This window comes from Dendrobates tinctorius, unplaced genomic scaffold, assembly GCF_039654945.1.
Source record: "Dendrobates tinctorius isolate UK_male_01 unplaced genomic scaffold, ASM3965494v1 ptg000039l, whole genome shotgun sequence".
Lineage (NCBI taxonomy): Eukaryota > Metazoa > Chordata > Amphibia > Anura > Dendrobatidae > Dendrobates > Dendrobates tinctorius.
The window spans coordinates 22,480,882-22,497,813 of NW_027361707.1; the positions used below are offsets into that span (position 1 = coordinate 22,480,882).

Consider the following 16,932-nt stretch of genomic DNA (forward strand, 5'->3'; position numbering starts at 1 on the left):
TTAGTGCTCCACTGACCCCCCTCCTTAGTGCTCCACTGACCCCCCTCCGTAGTGCTCCACTGAACCCCATCCGTAGTGCTCCACTGACCCCCTCCTTAGTGCTCCACTGACCCCCCTCCTTAGTGCTCCACTGACCCCCCTCCTTAGTGCTCCACTGACCCCCCTCGACCCCCCTCTGTAGTGCTCCACTGACCCCCCTCTGTAGTGCTCCACTGACCCCCCTCTGTAGTGCTCCACTGACCCCCCTCTGTAGTGCTCCACTGACCCCCCTCTGTAGTGCTCCACTGACCCCCCTCCGTAGTGCTCCACTGACCCCCCTCCGTAGTGCTCCACTGACCCCCCTCCGTAGTGCTCCACTGACCCCCATCCGTAGTGCTCCACCTCCGTAGTGCTCCACTGACCCCCCTCCGTAGTGCTCCACTGACCCCCCTCTGTAGTGCTCCACTGACCCCCCTCCGGAGTGCTCCACTGATCCCCCCTCTGTAGTGCTCCACTGACCCCCCTCCGTAGTGCTCCACTGACCCCTCTGTAGTGCTCCACTGACCCCCCTCCGTAGTGCTCCACTGATCCCCCCTCTGTAGTGCTCCACTGACCCCCCTCTGTAGTGCTCCACTGACCCCCCTCCGTAGTGCTCCACTGACCCCCCTCCGTAGTGCTCCACTGACCCCCCTCCGTAGTGCTCCACTGACCCCCCTCCTTAGTGCTCCACTGACCCCCCTCCTTAGTGCTCCACTGACCCCCCTCCTTAGTGCTCCACTGACCCCCCTCTGTAGTGCTCCACTGACCCCCCTCCGTAGTGCTCCACTGACCCCCCTCCGTAGTGCTCCACTCACCCCCCTCCGTAGTGCTCCACTGACCCCCCTCCGTAGTGCTCCACTGACCCCCCTCCGTAGTGCTCCACTGACCCCCCTCCGTAGTGCTCCACTGACCCCCCTCCGTAGTGCTCCACTGACCCCCCTCCGTAGTGCTCCACTGACCCCCCTCCGTAGTGCTCCACTGACCCCCCTCCGTAGTGCTCCACTGACCCCCCTCCGTAGTGCTCCACTGACCCCCCTCCGTAGTGCTCCACTGACCCCCCTCCGTAGTGCTCCACTGACCCCACTCCGTAGTGCTCTGATCCTCCTCCGTAGTGCTCCACTGACCCCCCTCCGTAGTGCTCCACTGACCCCACTCCGTAGTGCTCCACTGGTCCCCCTCCGTAGTGCTCCACTGACCCCCCCTCCATAGTGCTCCACTGGTCCTCCACTAGTCTCCAAGCCTTTTCATTAGCTGGATAAATCAGGTGACTGTTGTGGCCAATCATTGGTCTCAGCAGTGGTGTAATGTACTCGACAGAAGAGAAGGCACAGAGACCAGCAGAGGATCTAGAGTGGCACAAAAGATTATCAGCAGGTCAGTAGAGTTATCTTCTAATTTTTCAGCCCTGCTGGGTCTCGGTCTCCCGGATTGAATACAGAGAGGATCTGTGACATACTTAAAACCATATGGTGCAAGAGAACAACTTCATAGTCACTATGACGGACCAGCCAAACATGACACCCATGGCTGCCAAGACGGCGTGACATTTCTTTGGCAGTCAATAGGAAGCTCGTGCGTCTATCATTTACTATTCTCCATCCTAGTTAGCTTTTAATGAGGTCCAGAAGCACCGAGAGTCCCCTCCAGCTTCTGGCTATGGCTGTTTTAGCTGCCAGAAAAAGTAAATAAATCAACTTTTTTTGTTTTGAACACTTGGAATTAGAGCATTTAAAAAAGGCTCAGCGTTGGGGGGAGATTAGCTCCGACAAAATGAGATTATCTATAAGGATCCAGAAGATCTTGATTTTCTGATGTTTCCACCATATGGAAACGTGGGACAGTCTGGTGGGAACTAGGTACCATGTGCAGCCTTTACCGTCAGTCTATCTACCAGCCACAAATGCTCCAAGTCATAAACTTAAAGGGACGCTGTCAGCACAGAATGACTGTTCATAGCAAGCACAGGCGCTCAGTGCACCATGGGGGGCAGTCATCTAAGCGCGACATTCCGCCTGCTTGTTCTCCATCTATCTCCACCCTTCTCTATGAAGCCAGAGCTGTGAGGGAAGGACCGAGATAGAGGGAAAACAACCAGGGGGAAAGGTGTATTTAAATGTCTCACTACGCCATGGAGCACCGAGCACCTGTACTTGGCTTGAACAGTCATTCTCTTTTTGATAAAATCCCTGTAAAGGAAAAAAGAAATTATAAGTTGTTGATGGGCGGGGGTCCGACTGCAGGGACCTGCACTGATAGGAAGAACGGAGCACTTTTATCCCCGCTAGAATGCGCAGGATCGACCACCGCTGCAGTCATTCCCTGTAGGGCTGCTGCTCTCTGCATGTTCAGCCGCCCCACAGAGAATAAACGGGGAGCAGCTGGGTGTCCGACATGTGGAGCTATTCTAATGCGGATAAAAGGCTCTCTGTTCTGCCGAATGGTGCCGGTCTCTACTGTCATCCACCCATCCATCAATAAGTTGTCACCTATCCTGTGGATTGGTGGTAATCTATCACTGGAGAACCCCTTTAATGTCATCTAAAGTTTTATGACTTGAACCCTTGTACCCCAGCACCCCCCCCCCACACCATCATCAGATCCATATCCAAGAGAGAATTTTTAGGATGCAGGAGTAGTTCAGGTTACGCATTTGGCAATAAGTGTGAGACGGGCGACTTATACAAATATGTACATGACATGTGAACCTTTCCGCACTGATATACTACCTGAGCGCATAGATCCAGAATTGCGTCCTGCACGATTCTGCCGTGCAGTTCACCGGAGAAGTAACCACCTGCAACACAGCAGCGGGAAATAAGAAAGATAATATAGAGATATTCACTTTATGATTTATACAACTGGATTGCAAAACAGTGACGTCAAAGTAGACTGCTAAGCAGAAAATGATGTCACAGAGGCGGAATAATAAAAACAGTGATGTCACCGCAGAGGAGTAATGCACATAGCAATGTCACAGCTGAGGAGTAATGCACATAGCAATGTCACAGCATGGAGCAATGCACATAGTAATGTCACAGCTGAGGAGTAATGCACATAGCAATGTCACAGCTGAGGAGTAATGCACATAGCAATGTCACAGCAGAGGAGTAAGGGAAACCATGCCTGGAATGACGTCCTATAACAATGGAGTTTGGATGAAAATCCTGGACGGCCAAAGATTCTATCTGCTTATATTAAGGGTCTGTCCAGGAACAGATACATATGGCGGCACTGCACTAACCCAGCACCGCTATGTACTGTTCTATCCAGTTACCGGACGGCAACATCATGAGAGTGGTTACTGGCTAGTAACTGCTTAGTAAAGAACGTGACCGCGCTGGGCTGGTGCAAAGAGCGAGACCTCATGATAACACACAGCGAGGAGGACCACCGGGGGTATGTAGGATGCCCAACCCGCAAGTCCAGATTTGACTTTTTGCCAAAAAGATGGGTCCTTCCAGGGAGCATTAGGGACCCTTCTAGCCACTTTTGCTAAAAAAAAAAAAATAAAAAAATTTAAAAAATCCCCCAATCTGTGGATGCCCACTCTATTCATAAATATAAAGGGCGCCCCAGACTGCTGTGCTTGTACGCTGCTATGGTGGAAGCTACTTCCCGTTATGTGAGGAGGGCCGTTACTATCTGTAGGTTGCATAAACGATGAAAGTGCCGTCTGCAGATGTAAAATGTGTTACTGAACTTCTCTATGCAGAAATCTTCACTGTCTTTGTTCACACCGTCCTGCGGTTGCATGTACGCCGTGCAGATGCTGGTGACCTTTGTGATGTATCTAGTAATGCACAGGCTCCATCGTGAACTGCTCGCTGCACAGTCAGCATGATAGAAGAGCGCTTCCGTATCGGGGGCCTCTATTATCTGCATAAGCCGATATAGGAGGACAAACCCTTTTCATTCAGGAGAGCGTATGTGGAAATGCCCGGTGGACTCTGCAGGCGCGGTGCGTGGAGGAGGTCCTCACCTTGGTAGAGCACAGCGATGTGTTTGCTCAGGGACCACAGTCCATAAAGGCAGCACAGCTTCTTCAGGACGGGTTGCAGTGAGGCGGGTGTGCTTGGGTCATGGATATAATCATAGTATCTCTGAAGAACTGTGTGTTCGATAAATGCCAAGGCCAAGGAGCGACAGTAATATGCCTAAGAGATAAGAGAAAATACTGTATTGGCTGACAAAGGACACTTACATTATTTAGCAATCCATATCTCCAACTGAAAACATGCAGGAAAATGCAACCAATACAGTGAGGATATAAAAAATGATATCCAAAATTATAATGCATAACAGTACAGGGATAATGTGCACAGTGACCACACACAGTATAGGGATAATGTGCACAGTGACCACACACAGTACAGGGATAATGTGCACAGTGACCGCACACAGTACAGGGATAATGTGCACAGTGACCGCACACAGTACAGGGATAATGTGCACAGTGACCGCACACAGTACAGGGATAATGTGCACAGTGACCGCACACAGTACAGGGATAATGTGCACAGTGACCGCACACAGTACAGGGATAATGTGCACATTGACCGCACACAGTACAGGGATAATGTGCACAGTGACCGCACACAGTACAGGAATAATGTGCACAGTGACCGCACACAGTACAGGGATAATGTGCACAGTGACCGCACACAGTACAAGGATAATGTGCACAGTGACCGCACACAGTACAGGGATAATGTGCACAGTGACCGCACACAGTACAGGGATAATGTGCACAGTGACCGCACACAGTACAGGGATAATGTGCACAGTGACCGCACACAGTACAGGGATAATGTGCACAGTGACCACACAGTACAGGGATAATGTGCACAGTGACCGCACACAGTACAGGGATAATGTGCACAGTAACCGCACAGTACAGGGATAATGTGCACAGTGACCACACACAGTACATGGATAATGTGCACAGTGACCGCGCACAGTACAGGGATAATGTACACAGTGACCAAACAGTACAGGGATTATGTGCACAGTGACCGCACACAGTACAGGGATAATGTGCACAGTGACCGCACACAGTACAGGGATAATGTTCACAGTGACCGCACACAGTACAGGGATAATGTGCACAGTGACCGCACACAGTACAGGGATAATGTGCACAGTGACCGCACACAGTACAGGAATAATGTGCACAGTGACCGCACACAGTACAGGGATAATGTGCACAGTGACCGCACAGTACAGGGAGAATGTGCACAATGACCGCACAGTACAGGAATAATGTGCACAATGATCGCACAGTACAGAGATGTTGTGAACAGTGACAGCACAGTATTATTATCATCATCTATTTATAAAGCACCATTGATTCCATGGTGCTGTACATGAGAAGGGGTTACATACAAATTACAGATATCACAGTAAACAAACTAACAATCACAGACTGATACAGAGGGGAGAGGACCCTGCCCTCTCTGGCTTACATGCTACAGGATGGTGGGGAAGGAGACAGTAGGTTGGGGGGTTGCAGCAGCTCCAGTCATGCTGAGGTGGTAGCTCCAGTAGTGGTGAGGAGGTAGTGGGGTCATTGCAGGCTGTAGGCTTTCCTGAAGAGGTGGGTTTTCAGGTTCCGTCTGAAGGATCCGAATGAGGTTGATAGTCGGACGTGTTGGGGCAAAGAATTCCAGAGGATGGGGGCTATTCGGGAGAAGTCTTGGAGGCGGTTGGGTGAGGAGCGAATAAGTGTGGAGGAGAGAAGGAGGTCTTGGGAGGACCAGAGATTACATGAGGGAAGGTTTCAGGAGATTAGTTCAGAGACATATGGGGGAGACAGGTTATAGATGGCCTTGTAGGTCAGTATTAGTAATTTGAACTGGATACGCTGAGGGAATGGGAGCCAGTGAAGAGATTTGCAGAGGGGAGAAGCAGAAAAGTAGTGAGGAGAGAGATGAATTAGTCGGGCAGCAGAGTTGAGGATGGACTGGAGAGGTGCGAGGGTGTTAGCAGGGAGACCACAGAAAAGGATGTTGTAGTACAGGGATAGTGTATACAGTGTGGGCTAAGGTAGGGAAGCTTGCACATTATACTGTTGGGAAGGCAATGCAGGGCCTATTATACTGTATGAAGAACTATGTGGGGTCCATTATACTGTGTGGGGATTACAGTTGGGGAATCATACTGTTAAGGGATCACGATACTTTGCTGGAGGAGTTGAGGTGGGGTACAGTAGGGTCATCCTGCCATGCGTGTAGAGGGAATTGTGTAACAATTTACTGTGGGGGTATCATTGTGTTTGGGGGCACTTTTGTGTGCATCATACTTTATTATCTGTACAATTCAAGGTTTTTAATCCTTTGTTATTACTTATTTACATTAGACCGTTGGGCCTTATGCTTGTTACTCCTCTTACATAATATTATATTATTCCAATATTTTATTGTAAGATCTATTAATTAAAATATACTTTGCTCGTGGGACAGCCCCTTTAAGTTTGTTTCCATACGAAAAAGTTCATCATTATATTTAATGATAAGGAAAAAACGTCCTCAATTGTAGACTTTTTTTCAATAAATATCAAGGTTGGCCAGTGACTTTGTGCAAGCTCGCTCTGTGTATTTTAGTTTGACATCCCTGGTTTAGACTATCAGCATTACACTGTACCTGGCTGTTATTTCTGGCATCAAAATCATTGGCGGCTCTTTTCTTCTCTTGCTGGAGTTTATGATGACTTTCTCTTAGGAGGTAGCAGACCAACCATTTGTAGGCATCCAGCGTGACTGAAAGACAAGAACATAGTCTACTTATTAACACTGTGACTGCAGTTAAATATTCCTAGCACCCGGACAAAGAATACAGCAGGGCACGTCCCCCCAGGAGCTGATAAAGGACAGCCATAAATGCCATACTCTGATTGGGTGACAAATTGTAATAAGGCTCATAATTGAAATTCCAGAATAACTAAGGAATATGACTTTGGGAGTATGGAAAAAACCAAAGCACATGGGAAAAAATAGAAACTTCATGTAGATGTTGCCCTGGGATGGAATCAAATCCAGAAGCCTAGAGCTGCAGGCCAACGGTGCAAACCCCTGGGCCACCATGCCGCATTGGTGACTTTACTTTAAAATAAAATAAAAAAAAAATATCCTCTGGATTACAGCCACTAAACATGCCAGTCCACCTCTGAAAATACACCAGAGGGCACAAAAAAAGGAAAACCCCTAACATTTAAGTTTTAATTCAATGATTAAAAAAAGACACACTGATGTGAAATCACTAGATACCAGGGGGTCATGAATCAGAAAAACCAAACACATAATACGTATTGAGGATATATATATATATATATATATATATATATATATATATATATATCAGAAGGGCAAAAGGCTATCAGGCCCTAATACACCCTAATCCAGCCCTTCCTGACTGCGGAGATTGGCACCCTAGCTGTTGACGACATGGCGCCCCCGCTCAACGTTGGCGTCCCTAATAACGCCCTAGACCACCCTACGTATACAAAAAGGGACACAAAAAAGACACACACTCACACCCGTAATACCGAAAAACAATAATTACATAAAAAAGTGCTATAGTGCGGTAAACTTATCTCGTAGTATAAATACCCCCAACAATGAAATCTTATCTCGGAGTCAAGCAAGGGTATAAAAAATTCAGCTTCATGACACTTAAGCCCCCGTTACACACAGCGATATCGCTAGCAATATCGCTGTAACGTCACCAATTTTTTGACGTAGCAGCGATATTGCTAGCGATATCGCTATGTGTGATACTTACCTCCGACCGGCTCCCCCGCTGGTTATCGCTGATCGCGCGAGAACGTCCTGGACCATTTCTCATCAGGCGCTTCCTGCTGGGCTTCCTGTGGCGCCGACGAGCGACGCATGGACGCGGGCGGGAGGACGTCAGGATCGCCTCGTCTGACAGGTAAGTAGCGACCCCCGACCCCTGCTATGTCGCTGGTGAGATCTGCCTTTGTGGCAGTTCACTAGCGACCACTTAGCGATGCACCAGCGATCCATATCGTTGTCGGGATCGCTGGTGCATCGCTAAGTGTAACGGTACCCTTATCTCGTAGTCAAAAAATACTGACACGCTGCAATCAGCAGACCAATGGGTAAATACCCCCTTAGGAAGATTCAAAAAACGTATTTTATGTACTTTATGTAATTATTGTTTTTCGGTATTATAGGTATGAGTGTGTCTTTTTTATATAAAAAGGGGTGATCTAGGGCGTTAATGGGGACGCCGACGTTGAGCGGGGGCGCCATGTCGTCAACAACTAGAGTGCCAACCTCCACAGTCAGGAAGAGCTGGATTAGGGTGTATTAGGGCCTGATAGCCTTTTGCCCTTCTGATATATATATATCTATATCCTCAATACGTATTATGTGTTTTGGTTTTTCTGATTCATGACTCCCTGGTATCTAGTGATTTCACATCTGTGTGTCTTTTTTTAATCATTGAATTAAAAGTTAAATTTTAGGGGTTTTCCTTTTTTTGTGCTCTCTGGTGTATTTTTTGACACTTGAACACCAGATTATTTTCCCTTTGAGGTTTATCTTCAGTCCACCTCTGACCAGTTGCTGTGGGTGACTGCACCGCTGTGTGTTAATGTGCTACACTCAGCTTTACACAGTACACAATATCCTTCAGTTTACAGTCACTAAACACGCAAGTCCTCCTCTTGAGACCAGTTGCCATTGGCGACTGCACCACCGTGTTAATGTTCTACTCACAGCATTACATCAGAGATGGTTTACTACAGTAAATACATAGAGAATAGGTAGATATATAGATGTCAGTGACAAATACAATTAGTATAGTGTGTGTACAAAATTACTGGACATGTATGTAATTAATAAAAGATTATTTTCCAGAAAAAAATGGTGTGGGCTCCCCCTATAATTAATAGCTAGCAAAGGCTATGTAGATAGCTGAAGGCTGATATTAATAGCCTAGGAAGGGGCCATGGATACTGGCCCCCTGGCTAAAAACATCAGCTCTCATCCATCCCAGAAAAGGCGCATCTCTAAGATGTGCCAATTCTGGCACTTAGCCTTGCTTTTTCCACTTACCCTGTAGCGGTGGCAAGTGGGGTAATAGTTGTGGGGGTTGATGTCACCTTTGTGACATCAAGCCCCGAGGTTAGTAAGGGAGAGGCGTCAATAAGACGCCCCTATTATTAACCCTTTAATTGAAATAAAGACCCGGACTCCATTAATATTCTTAATTAAACCATACTTACGACCTCACTTATTCCCCCGGTGCCCTTGATCTCCTGTAATAAAAGTAAAAATAATAAACCAACAAAATACTATACCTGTACATCGTTGTGTCCCACACCGTAATCCATATCTGGAGGTGAAATAGTTTTCAACCTCGATGGTGCCAAGATGCGACCATCCCGGCTGAAAACCACTGGTGAATGAGGAGATGCTGTGAGCGGAGCTTCAGTGACTAGTGGTAAATTTTGTAATGGTTTTGTGCTGTGAATACACTGAGCATGAACTGCGGTGCCCTCATCACTGGCATTTTCCCACGGTCTAGAGGTCATCTCAGTTCAGGCTGTGCGAGCGCAGCTTCAGTGACATCACCGCTAGTCACTGAAGCTCCGTTCCCACCATCTCCTCATTCACCAGTGGTTCTCAGCCAGGACGGTCACATCTTGGCACCATCGAGGTTGAAAACTGTATATCCCCCAGATAAGGATTACTGCGTGGGACACAACGACGGACAGGTATGGTATATGGTTGGTTTATTATTTTACTTTTATTACAGGAGATAGAGGGCTTTGCAGGAATTAAGTGAGGTCGTAAGTATGGTTTAAATAAGAATATTAAAGGTGTCTGTGTCTTTATTTCAATTAAAGGATTTTTTGACTGGCGCCTTATTGACGCCTCTCCTTTACTAACCTCGAGGTTTTATGTAACAAAGGTGACATCAACTTCCACAACTATTAACTATTAATATTAATAGCCTGGGAAGCTCAATTGCAGGAAAAGGTGGTGCAACAAAGTATTAAGCTAAAGGGGCCGAATAATATTGCACGCCTCACTTTTCAGTTTTTGAATTTCCACAAAAATGTAAAATAACAAATAAATTTTGTTCAACTTCACAATTGTGTCCCACTTGTTGTTGATTCTTCACCAAAAATGTACATTTGGTATCTTTATGTTTGAAGCATGATAGACGGGAAACATGGATTTTTGTGATAACTCACCGTAAAATCCTTTTCTCCGAGACGCTCATTGGGGACACAGATACTGTGGGTGTATGCTTCTGCCACTAGGAGGCTGACACAGTGAAAAAAAAGAGGTTAGCTCCTCCTTCGTCGTATACACCCTCGCCCCTATTGCAGGGGGAACTCAGTTTGGTGCCAAAGCAGTAGGAGGACAACAAAATCAGCCTTAATACAGGTACAACATGTCCAGAAAAGGACCACCCTTATATCACATAAATAAATGCATATTAACTAAACAAAAACAGAGCCAACTGGCTAATAGGGTGGGTGCTGTGTCCCCCAATGAGCGTCTCGGAGAAAAGGATTTTACGGTGAGTTATCACAAAAATCCATGTTTCTCCTTCGCCTCATTGGGGGACACAGATACTGTGGGACATCCTGAAGCAGTCCCTGGGTGGGAGATTGACTCACCGATCCAAGCTACATGCACCTCTTGTTTAAAAGGTGCGCCACCGCTGCTTGGAGAATCCTTCTACCCAGGTTCGCATCCGCCGAGGCCTGAGCATGGATAATATAATGTTTGGCAAATGTGTGCTGGCTGGACCAGGTTGCTGCCTTGCAAACCTGTTCCGTCGAAGCCTGGTGCCGAAGCGCCCAAAAGGCGCCCACTGCCCGAGTAGAGTGCGCTCTGATCCCTGCTGGAATCGGCGTGCCTCTAATGCGGTAGGACTCCTGAATAGTGAAACGAATCCATCTGGCTATGGTCGATTTTGAGGCTAGTCTCTTCCTGCGCCCTTCGGGGAGCACGAACAGCGTGTCCGTCTGACGAAAGGGTGCCGTCCGCGATACGTACCTCCGGAGGCTCTTACCAGGTCTAACGTGTGAAGAGCCTTTTCCACACGGTGCACCGGTGCTGGACAAAATGAAGGCAAAACAACATCTTCATTAATGTGGAAAAGGGGACACGACTTTCGGCAGAAAAGGAAGGGCTGGTATGCGGACCACCTTATCCTTATGGAAAGTGAGGAACGGAGCTCGGCAGGATAGGGCCGCCAGCTCTGAAGCCCGCCTGATGGAAGTGATGGCCACTAGGAACACCACTTTCCAGGAAAGGTACCTCAAAGATACATCCTGAAGCGGTTCAAATGGGGCTTCTTGCAGAACACTTAGAACCATGTTAAGGTTCCAGGCGTCCATAGGCGCCTTATAGGGAGGTACCAAGTGGGAGACCCCCTGAATGAAAAGTCCTCACCTGCAAATTGGTAGCAATTCTGCGCTGGAACAGGACGGATAAGGCCGATATTTGTCTCCTGAGGGAACCTGGGGCAAAGCCCGAGTCTAATGCTCTACTGACTGAGCTATCCGGCCTCTCTAAGCCCGACTGGAGGAAAGCCAAGATGTTGGGGATCGAGAATCTCAGCGGAGAAACACCGCGACCTCAACACCAAGCAAAGAACACCTTCCAAGTGTGGTGGTAAACTCGTGCTGAAGCAGGCTTCCGGGCACTAATCACTGTAGCGACCACCTCGCACCCGAACCCTGCTTGGGTTAGAATCCAAGATTCAATGGCCATGCCGTCAAACACAGTGTCCCTGAGTTCGGGTGGCAAATCGGCCCTTGAGACAGTAGATCTGGGTGCTCTGGCAGGCGCCAAAGAACGTCGGCGAGCAGCTGCATTAGATCTGTGTCCCACGCTCGACGGGGCCAGTCTGGGCCAGCAGAATCGCTGGCACCACTTCCGTCCTGATCTTTTTGATGACTCTCGGAAGTAGTGGCAGTGGGGGAAATAGATATGGGAGGCGAAACTGGTTCCATGGCAGAACCAATGCGTCCACCGCGAATGCCTGCGGGTCCCTGGCCTGAGCGACATATGTGGGCACCTTGGCATTCACTCTGGAAGCCATCAGGTCCACATCCGGAGCTCCCCACAGTTGACAAATCTGCTGAAAAACTTCGGGATGTAGAGACCACTCTCCGGATGCACGACCCTGCCGGCTGAGAAAGTCTGCCGCCCAATTTTCCACGCCCCGGAATGTGGACAGCTGAAATCACCGAGTGGTTTGCTTCGGCCCACTGAAGAATGAGCCCCACCTCATGCATGGTTGCTCTGCTGCGGGTGCCCCCTTGATGATTTATGTAAGCCACCGCCGTGGCGTTATCCAATTAAATCCGGACGGGGCGGCCTGCTAGAAAGTGATGAAACTTCTGCAGAGCCAGCCGAATTGCTTGTATCCCCAATAAGTTGATTGGGAGGCGTGCCTCCTGTGGCGACTACCGTTCCTGGGTTGTGTGGTGGCGAAACACCACTCCCCCACGGAGGAGACTGGCGTCGGTTGTCATTACCAGCCAATGATCTGGGGGGAAAGGTTTCCCCTGGGCCAGAGAGGAACTGGTTATCCACCATCCGAGCGACTGCCTGACTAGAGAGAACAGTCGCCACCGCCGATCGAGCGTGAAAGGAGTCTTGTCCCAGGCTGACAAGAGGGCGTGCCGCAGGGGGCGAAGGTGGAACTAGGCGACAGGTATCGCTTCAATTGCCGCCACCATTTTCCCTAGAATCCTCATCCCGGATCGGATGGTATGAGGGACTGGTTGGCGAAGTGTCCAGACTCCCTACCAGAGAGCTAGCACCTTTTCCTGAGGGAGAATTACCAACCCTCGGCAAGTGTCGAAGATCATTCCTAGGAAGGAGATCCTCCGAGCTGGCACAAGGGATGACTTCTTTGCATTGCCAACCATCCTAAGCGGGCAAGAGAATCTAGCGTGATGTTGACCTGTGACAGTGATAGAACCCACTCTGGGGGGCTTGGCACCTTGGTAGCAGAGGAGGACGGACACTGAGGTTCTGTTAGGCGTCGGGCTCCGGGCGCTGCACAGCGGGAATCCCGAGCCTTGTTCTCTGCGGTCTGCCCACACCAGCATTGTGGGTTCGGTCGCAGGGGAGGGCTCCTGGGTGCGTTTGGAGTCGCCGGCTTTGCATAATCGCTTGCTCTGCACCCGCGGAAACGCAGCCCGACAAGAGATGCATGCTGCTTCTTTGGACATGCCGTATCTGTCCCCTGCTGGGGATAGGGGGAAGGAGGTAGCACCTCATTTTCCCTTTGGCTCTCCCGGGCAGCACTTACCCCAGCCACTGGCCGGAGGCATCTGACAGCTAAGGGCTCCAGCCCCGGATCTTCGCCGCAGGAGCCCTCCCAGGCCCTCTCCTCACTGGCAATCCTCTATAGCTTCTCAGCTCAGGTATGTGAGGGGGCCTTGACAAAATAGGATGGTGCAGGCACCCTAGCTCCATCTAACCCCTTCAGGGGGTGAGGAGAGAGGGACCGTCCGCCGCCTTGCAGCACCGCAGTCTAAGCATTGGTGGAGCAGTGGGGGCCGCATGGACTAGTCTTGTGCCTCTGTTGAGCCCATGGTTTCAATACCTAGGGGTGGTCAGGGCTAAGTCCGGCATTGTGTCCCACGTCGCGGGAGAGGATACGTGGAGGGACACTCGCACGTGCTCGCCCGTTGATGGTTTGGGGAGATCGGACCCTTTCAATAGGGTCCGTCGCCTCTGTCTCATCTTCATGGGGAAAAAAAAAAAAAAAAAAAAGAAAAAGTCTGGAGCAAAACCAGACGTGTGTGCCTCCATGGACACTAAGCAAAAAACTGAGTTCTGCCTGCAATAGGGGCGAGGGTGTATACGACGGAGGAGGAGCTAGCCTCTTTTTTTCACTTAGTGTCAGCCTCCTAGCGGCAGAAGCATACACCCACAGTATCTGTGTCCCCCAATGAGGCGAAGGAGAAAAGGTTGAAAAGTTCCAGGGGGCCGAATACTTTCGCAAGGCACTGTGTATGTATATATATATATATATATATATATATATATATATATATAGACACACGGTATATATATATATATATATATATATATATATATATATATATATAGATTTTATGTGTATATATATCTATTCTATTCTAACCTGTCAGTGTGATTTTACAGTACACTGCACATGAATTACCGGTGCATAAAAATCGGACAGCAATCGCATGGTCCGAGTGCTGTGCGATTTTTTTTCTCGCATCCATTGACTTGCATTGGTGAGTCTCATACGAGATACGCAGCAGGCTGCGATTTTTTTTCTCAGTTCCATTTGAGCTGAGAAAAAAAATTGCAGCCATTCACCCATTGAATAACATTGGTCAGAGTGCAATCCGATTTTTTCTCGGACTGCACTCGTCCGTTTTTCTCGCCAATGAGTATGAGCCCTTAGTTAAACAAAGGGCAAATCAGAACTATATATAAAATTCAGAGCATTTTGCTGCCACGACTGTTCCACTGACGTCATACAGGCCTCTGTGTACCCAACGTTTTATAATACAAACATTAAACCAGCATTAAACTGTTGTAACGTCTCAGTGTTTCCATCAAAACAACATACCAAGGACGGGCCGAGGACATTGTGCTAATCAGGGGAATGTGACATTACTTAGCATAACTGAATACAATCCGTTGACTGCGTGAAGCGTGTAGAAAAAGCTCATTACATGCTGCTGTCATCTCTGTTCTCAGCATTACACAAGCTCACATAGTCCTTGGTAAAGTCGTGTTATGGAAATAACAGGATCTGCGTTACCAAGTCTGAGGTCATAACGCCTATGGAGGATCCTGAATGTTTACATGAAAAGCACAAGGTCTTCTCTCCAGAACTTCTCATAACCTGCCTGCTACAATCATTAGTGTCCGACGCGCACAACTCCACTTTCCCATAACAGTGTAATCCATACTGGTAATCAGTACTGATTGTTCATTATGACTGATTTGTAAGAGAGACTCCCCAAATAATGGAGGTTAACTAGTGTTACCCGGCATGGGCGACCTATTGTGTTGCCGCGATAGTCATCTCTCGCCTTTCCTCAGTCAGATTTATCGGGGTAAGGACATCTAGACTGGGGATATCTTCTTGCCGTACACTGGCAAACTGTAGAATGGTCATCAATTGAGACTCGTGAAGGGGTCATCCCACCTGGACAGCTGTTTCCGAAAGCTGTCCAAGTATGCATGAAGTCGAAGACTGGAGTTACGCACGTGGCACCTCCCGTATGACCAATGTGGAAATCTGGCAAAACTGGTTCCAGCCCTGATGACTCAAATCGGAGATTGGCACCAAGGAATTGTAGTTTTCCCTACAGGAGAAATCAATGGCCACATGTAGCTTTCTCCAGTGATAACAGCCATATGCCATTAAAGAAGCCAAGTTTAGGGAAAAGCCACCCAAAAGTGATTCTCTAACATCAAAAGATTGTATTGTAGGACTGATCTCGGACCTTATCTTGTTACCAGAATTACCGAGCGCCTTTTCTTTGGAAATCAATGGAAAACTATGGAAAGCCTAGGGTGCAGAGCACCACAACTATAAAATGACTTTTTCCTTGGGGTTTCCTATTTAAAGTGCTCCCTCTTTATATGATCGGTGGAAGACAAGTCTCTATGACACGCACCAACGATGAGAAGGAAGGGGTGGAGAACTGGTGTAGTGTGGCATCTCCTCAATGGGGTTTCACTGCACAGTACTGATGGCCGGGTCACATGCTGCACAGGGACCCGCGGAGCAGCCCTATTGTCTGGATGATGTTGGGTGGCCGGGGGCGAATGTACAGGAAAAAACTTTAAAAGAGGAATGAATGCTCGCCATAAATTTTTAGTTTATACGTGAATAGAGCAAGGTTGGCAACAAAGCTTCCCCAGAGAGGGGCAACCAGGTTGTGTGCTGGAGGGTGGGGGGTGAGTGCCCCTTTTAGATCCCTAATAGGACGTAATGTAGAAACATTATTCCTTCTTTAGGTAATGTATCCAGGAATAATACTTCTGCTTCATACCAAAGTGGTATATTCCAACTGTGATCCAACTAGGGTATCGAGCAATAAATCATATAAAGTATAGTGGACATAAGAGGGACTTTAGTTCTTCCTATTTTATTGGGAAATATGGGAACACGTTTGTTTTTGTTTTTGAGTATGCACTTTGATGTGAACCATTGTTTTAACTTAATAAAGTGAATTTATATGATTTATTTTCATACCAAAGTAAAGTGTATTTTTTTTTGTTACTTCATGACGCACCCCCGAACGCTGCAGACCGCATTCAAGGGTACGTCATGAAGTAACGCATCATGGCGATTTTGGCATGCGTTTGGATGCGTTAGTAACACTGTGGCCAATGGGTGCGTTAACGAATCCGTTACATAGCGTTAGTGCCGCTATGTAACGGATCCCGTTGAACGCAGGGCCATTAACGCAATGTGAACCCAGCCTAAGGGAAATTCTGGAGAATTTTGCATTGCCAACTATCAATGGAGCATGTATTAATACTGACACATATGGAGAAAGGAGGCAGGAGACAGCACAAAAGAGTTTTCGTGTATGCATTTGTGACTGAGTGACCAAAGGAATTCTCCATAGTTTTCAAAATGGCCGACTATGGTTGCAACTTCATGCATAAAAAACACTAGAAAGAGCAGTTTTGAATCAGACATTGTCATTTTGGTGGGGAAAAAAAGCAATTATTACACGGGAAGTGTTTAACAAAACAGTAGGATACTGCAAAAAAGGATGTGGATTCCAGTCCACGCTGCCCAAATAATAGATTTCCAAGATGCAGTAACAGTTAAGAAGTGGTTTAATCGAGGAGTTTCAGGGTGAATACCACCACTTCCTCAGGAAAATACCACATATAGCTTACTGGAATC

The 16,932-nt window shown here is 47.9% G+C and overlaps 1 protein-coding gene across 6 annotated transcripts in view; it reads right to left on the reverse strand.

The window, feature by feature from the left end:
* Positions 1-16,932, reverse strand: part of ACOX3 (acyl-CoA oxidase 3, pristanoyl) — a 126,644-nt gene that overhangs the window by 19,868 nt on the left and 89,844 nt on the right. For all 6 annotated transcript variants that reach the window (XM_073574552.1, XM_073574555.1, XM_073574553.1 and 3 more), the window contains exons 14-16: positions 6,658-6,773; positions 3,998-4,172; positions 2,745-2,812 (exon numbers count right to left, since the gene is read on the reverse strand). In XM_073574552.1, coding sequence (XP_073430653.1) covers positions 2,745-2,812; positions 3,998-4,172; positions 6,658-6,773 — 359 coding nt within the window. The remainder of the gene's footprint in view (positions 1-2,744; positions 2,813-3,997; positions 4,173-6,657; positions 6,774-16,932) is intronic.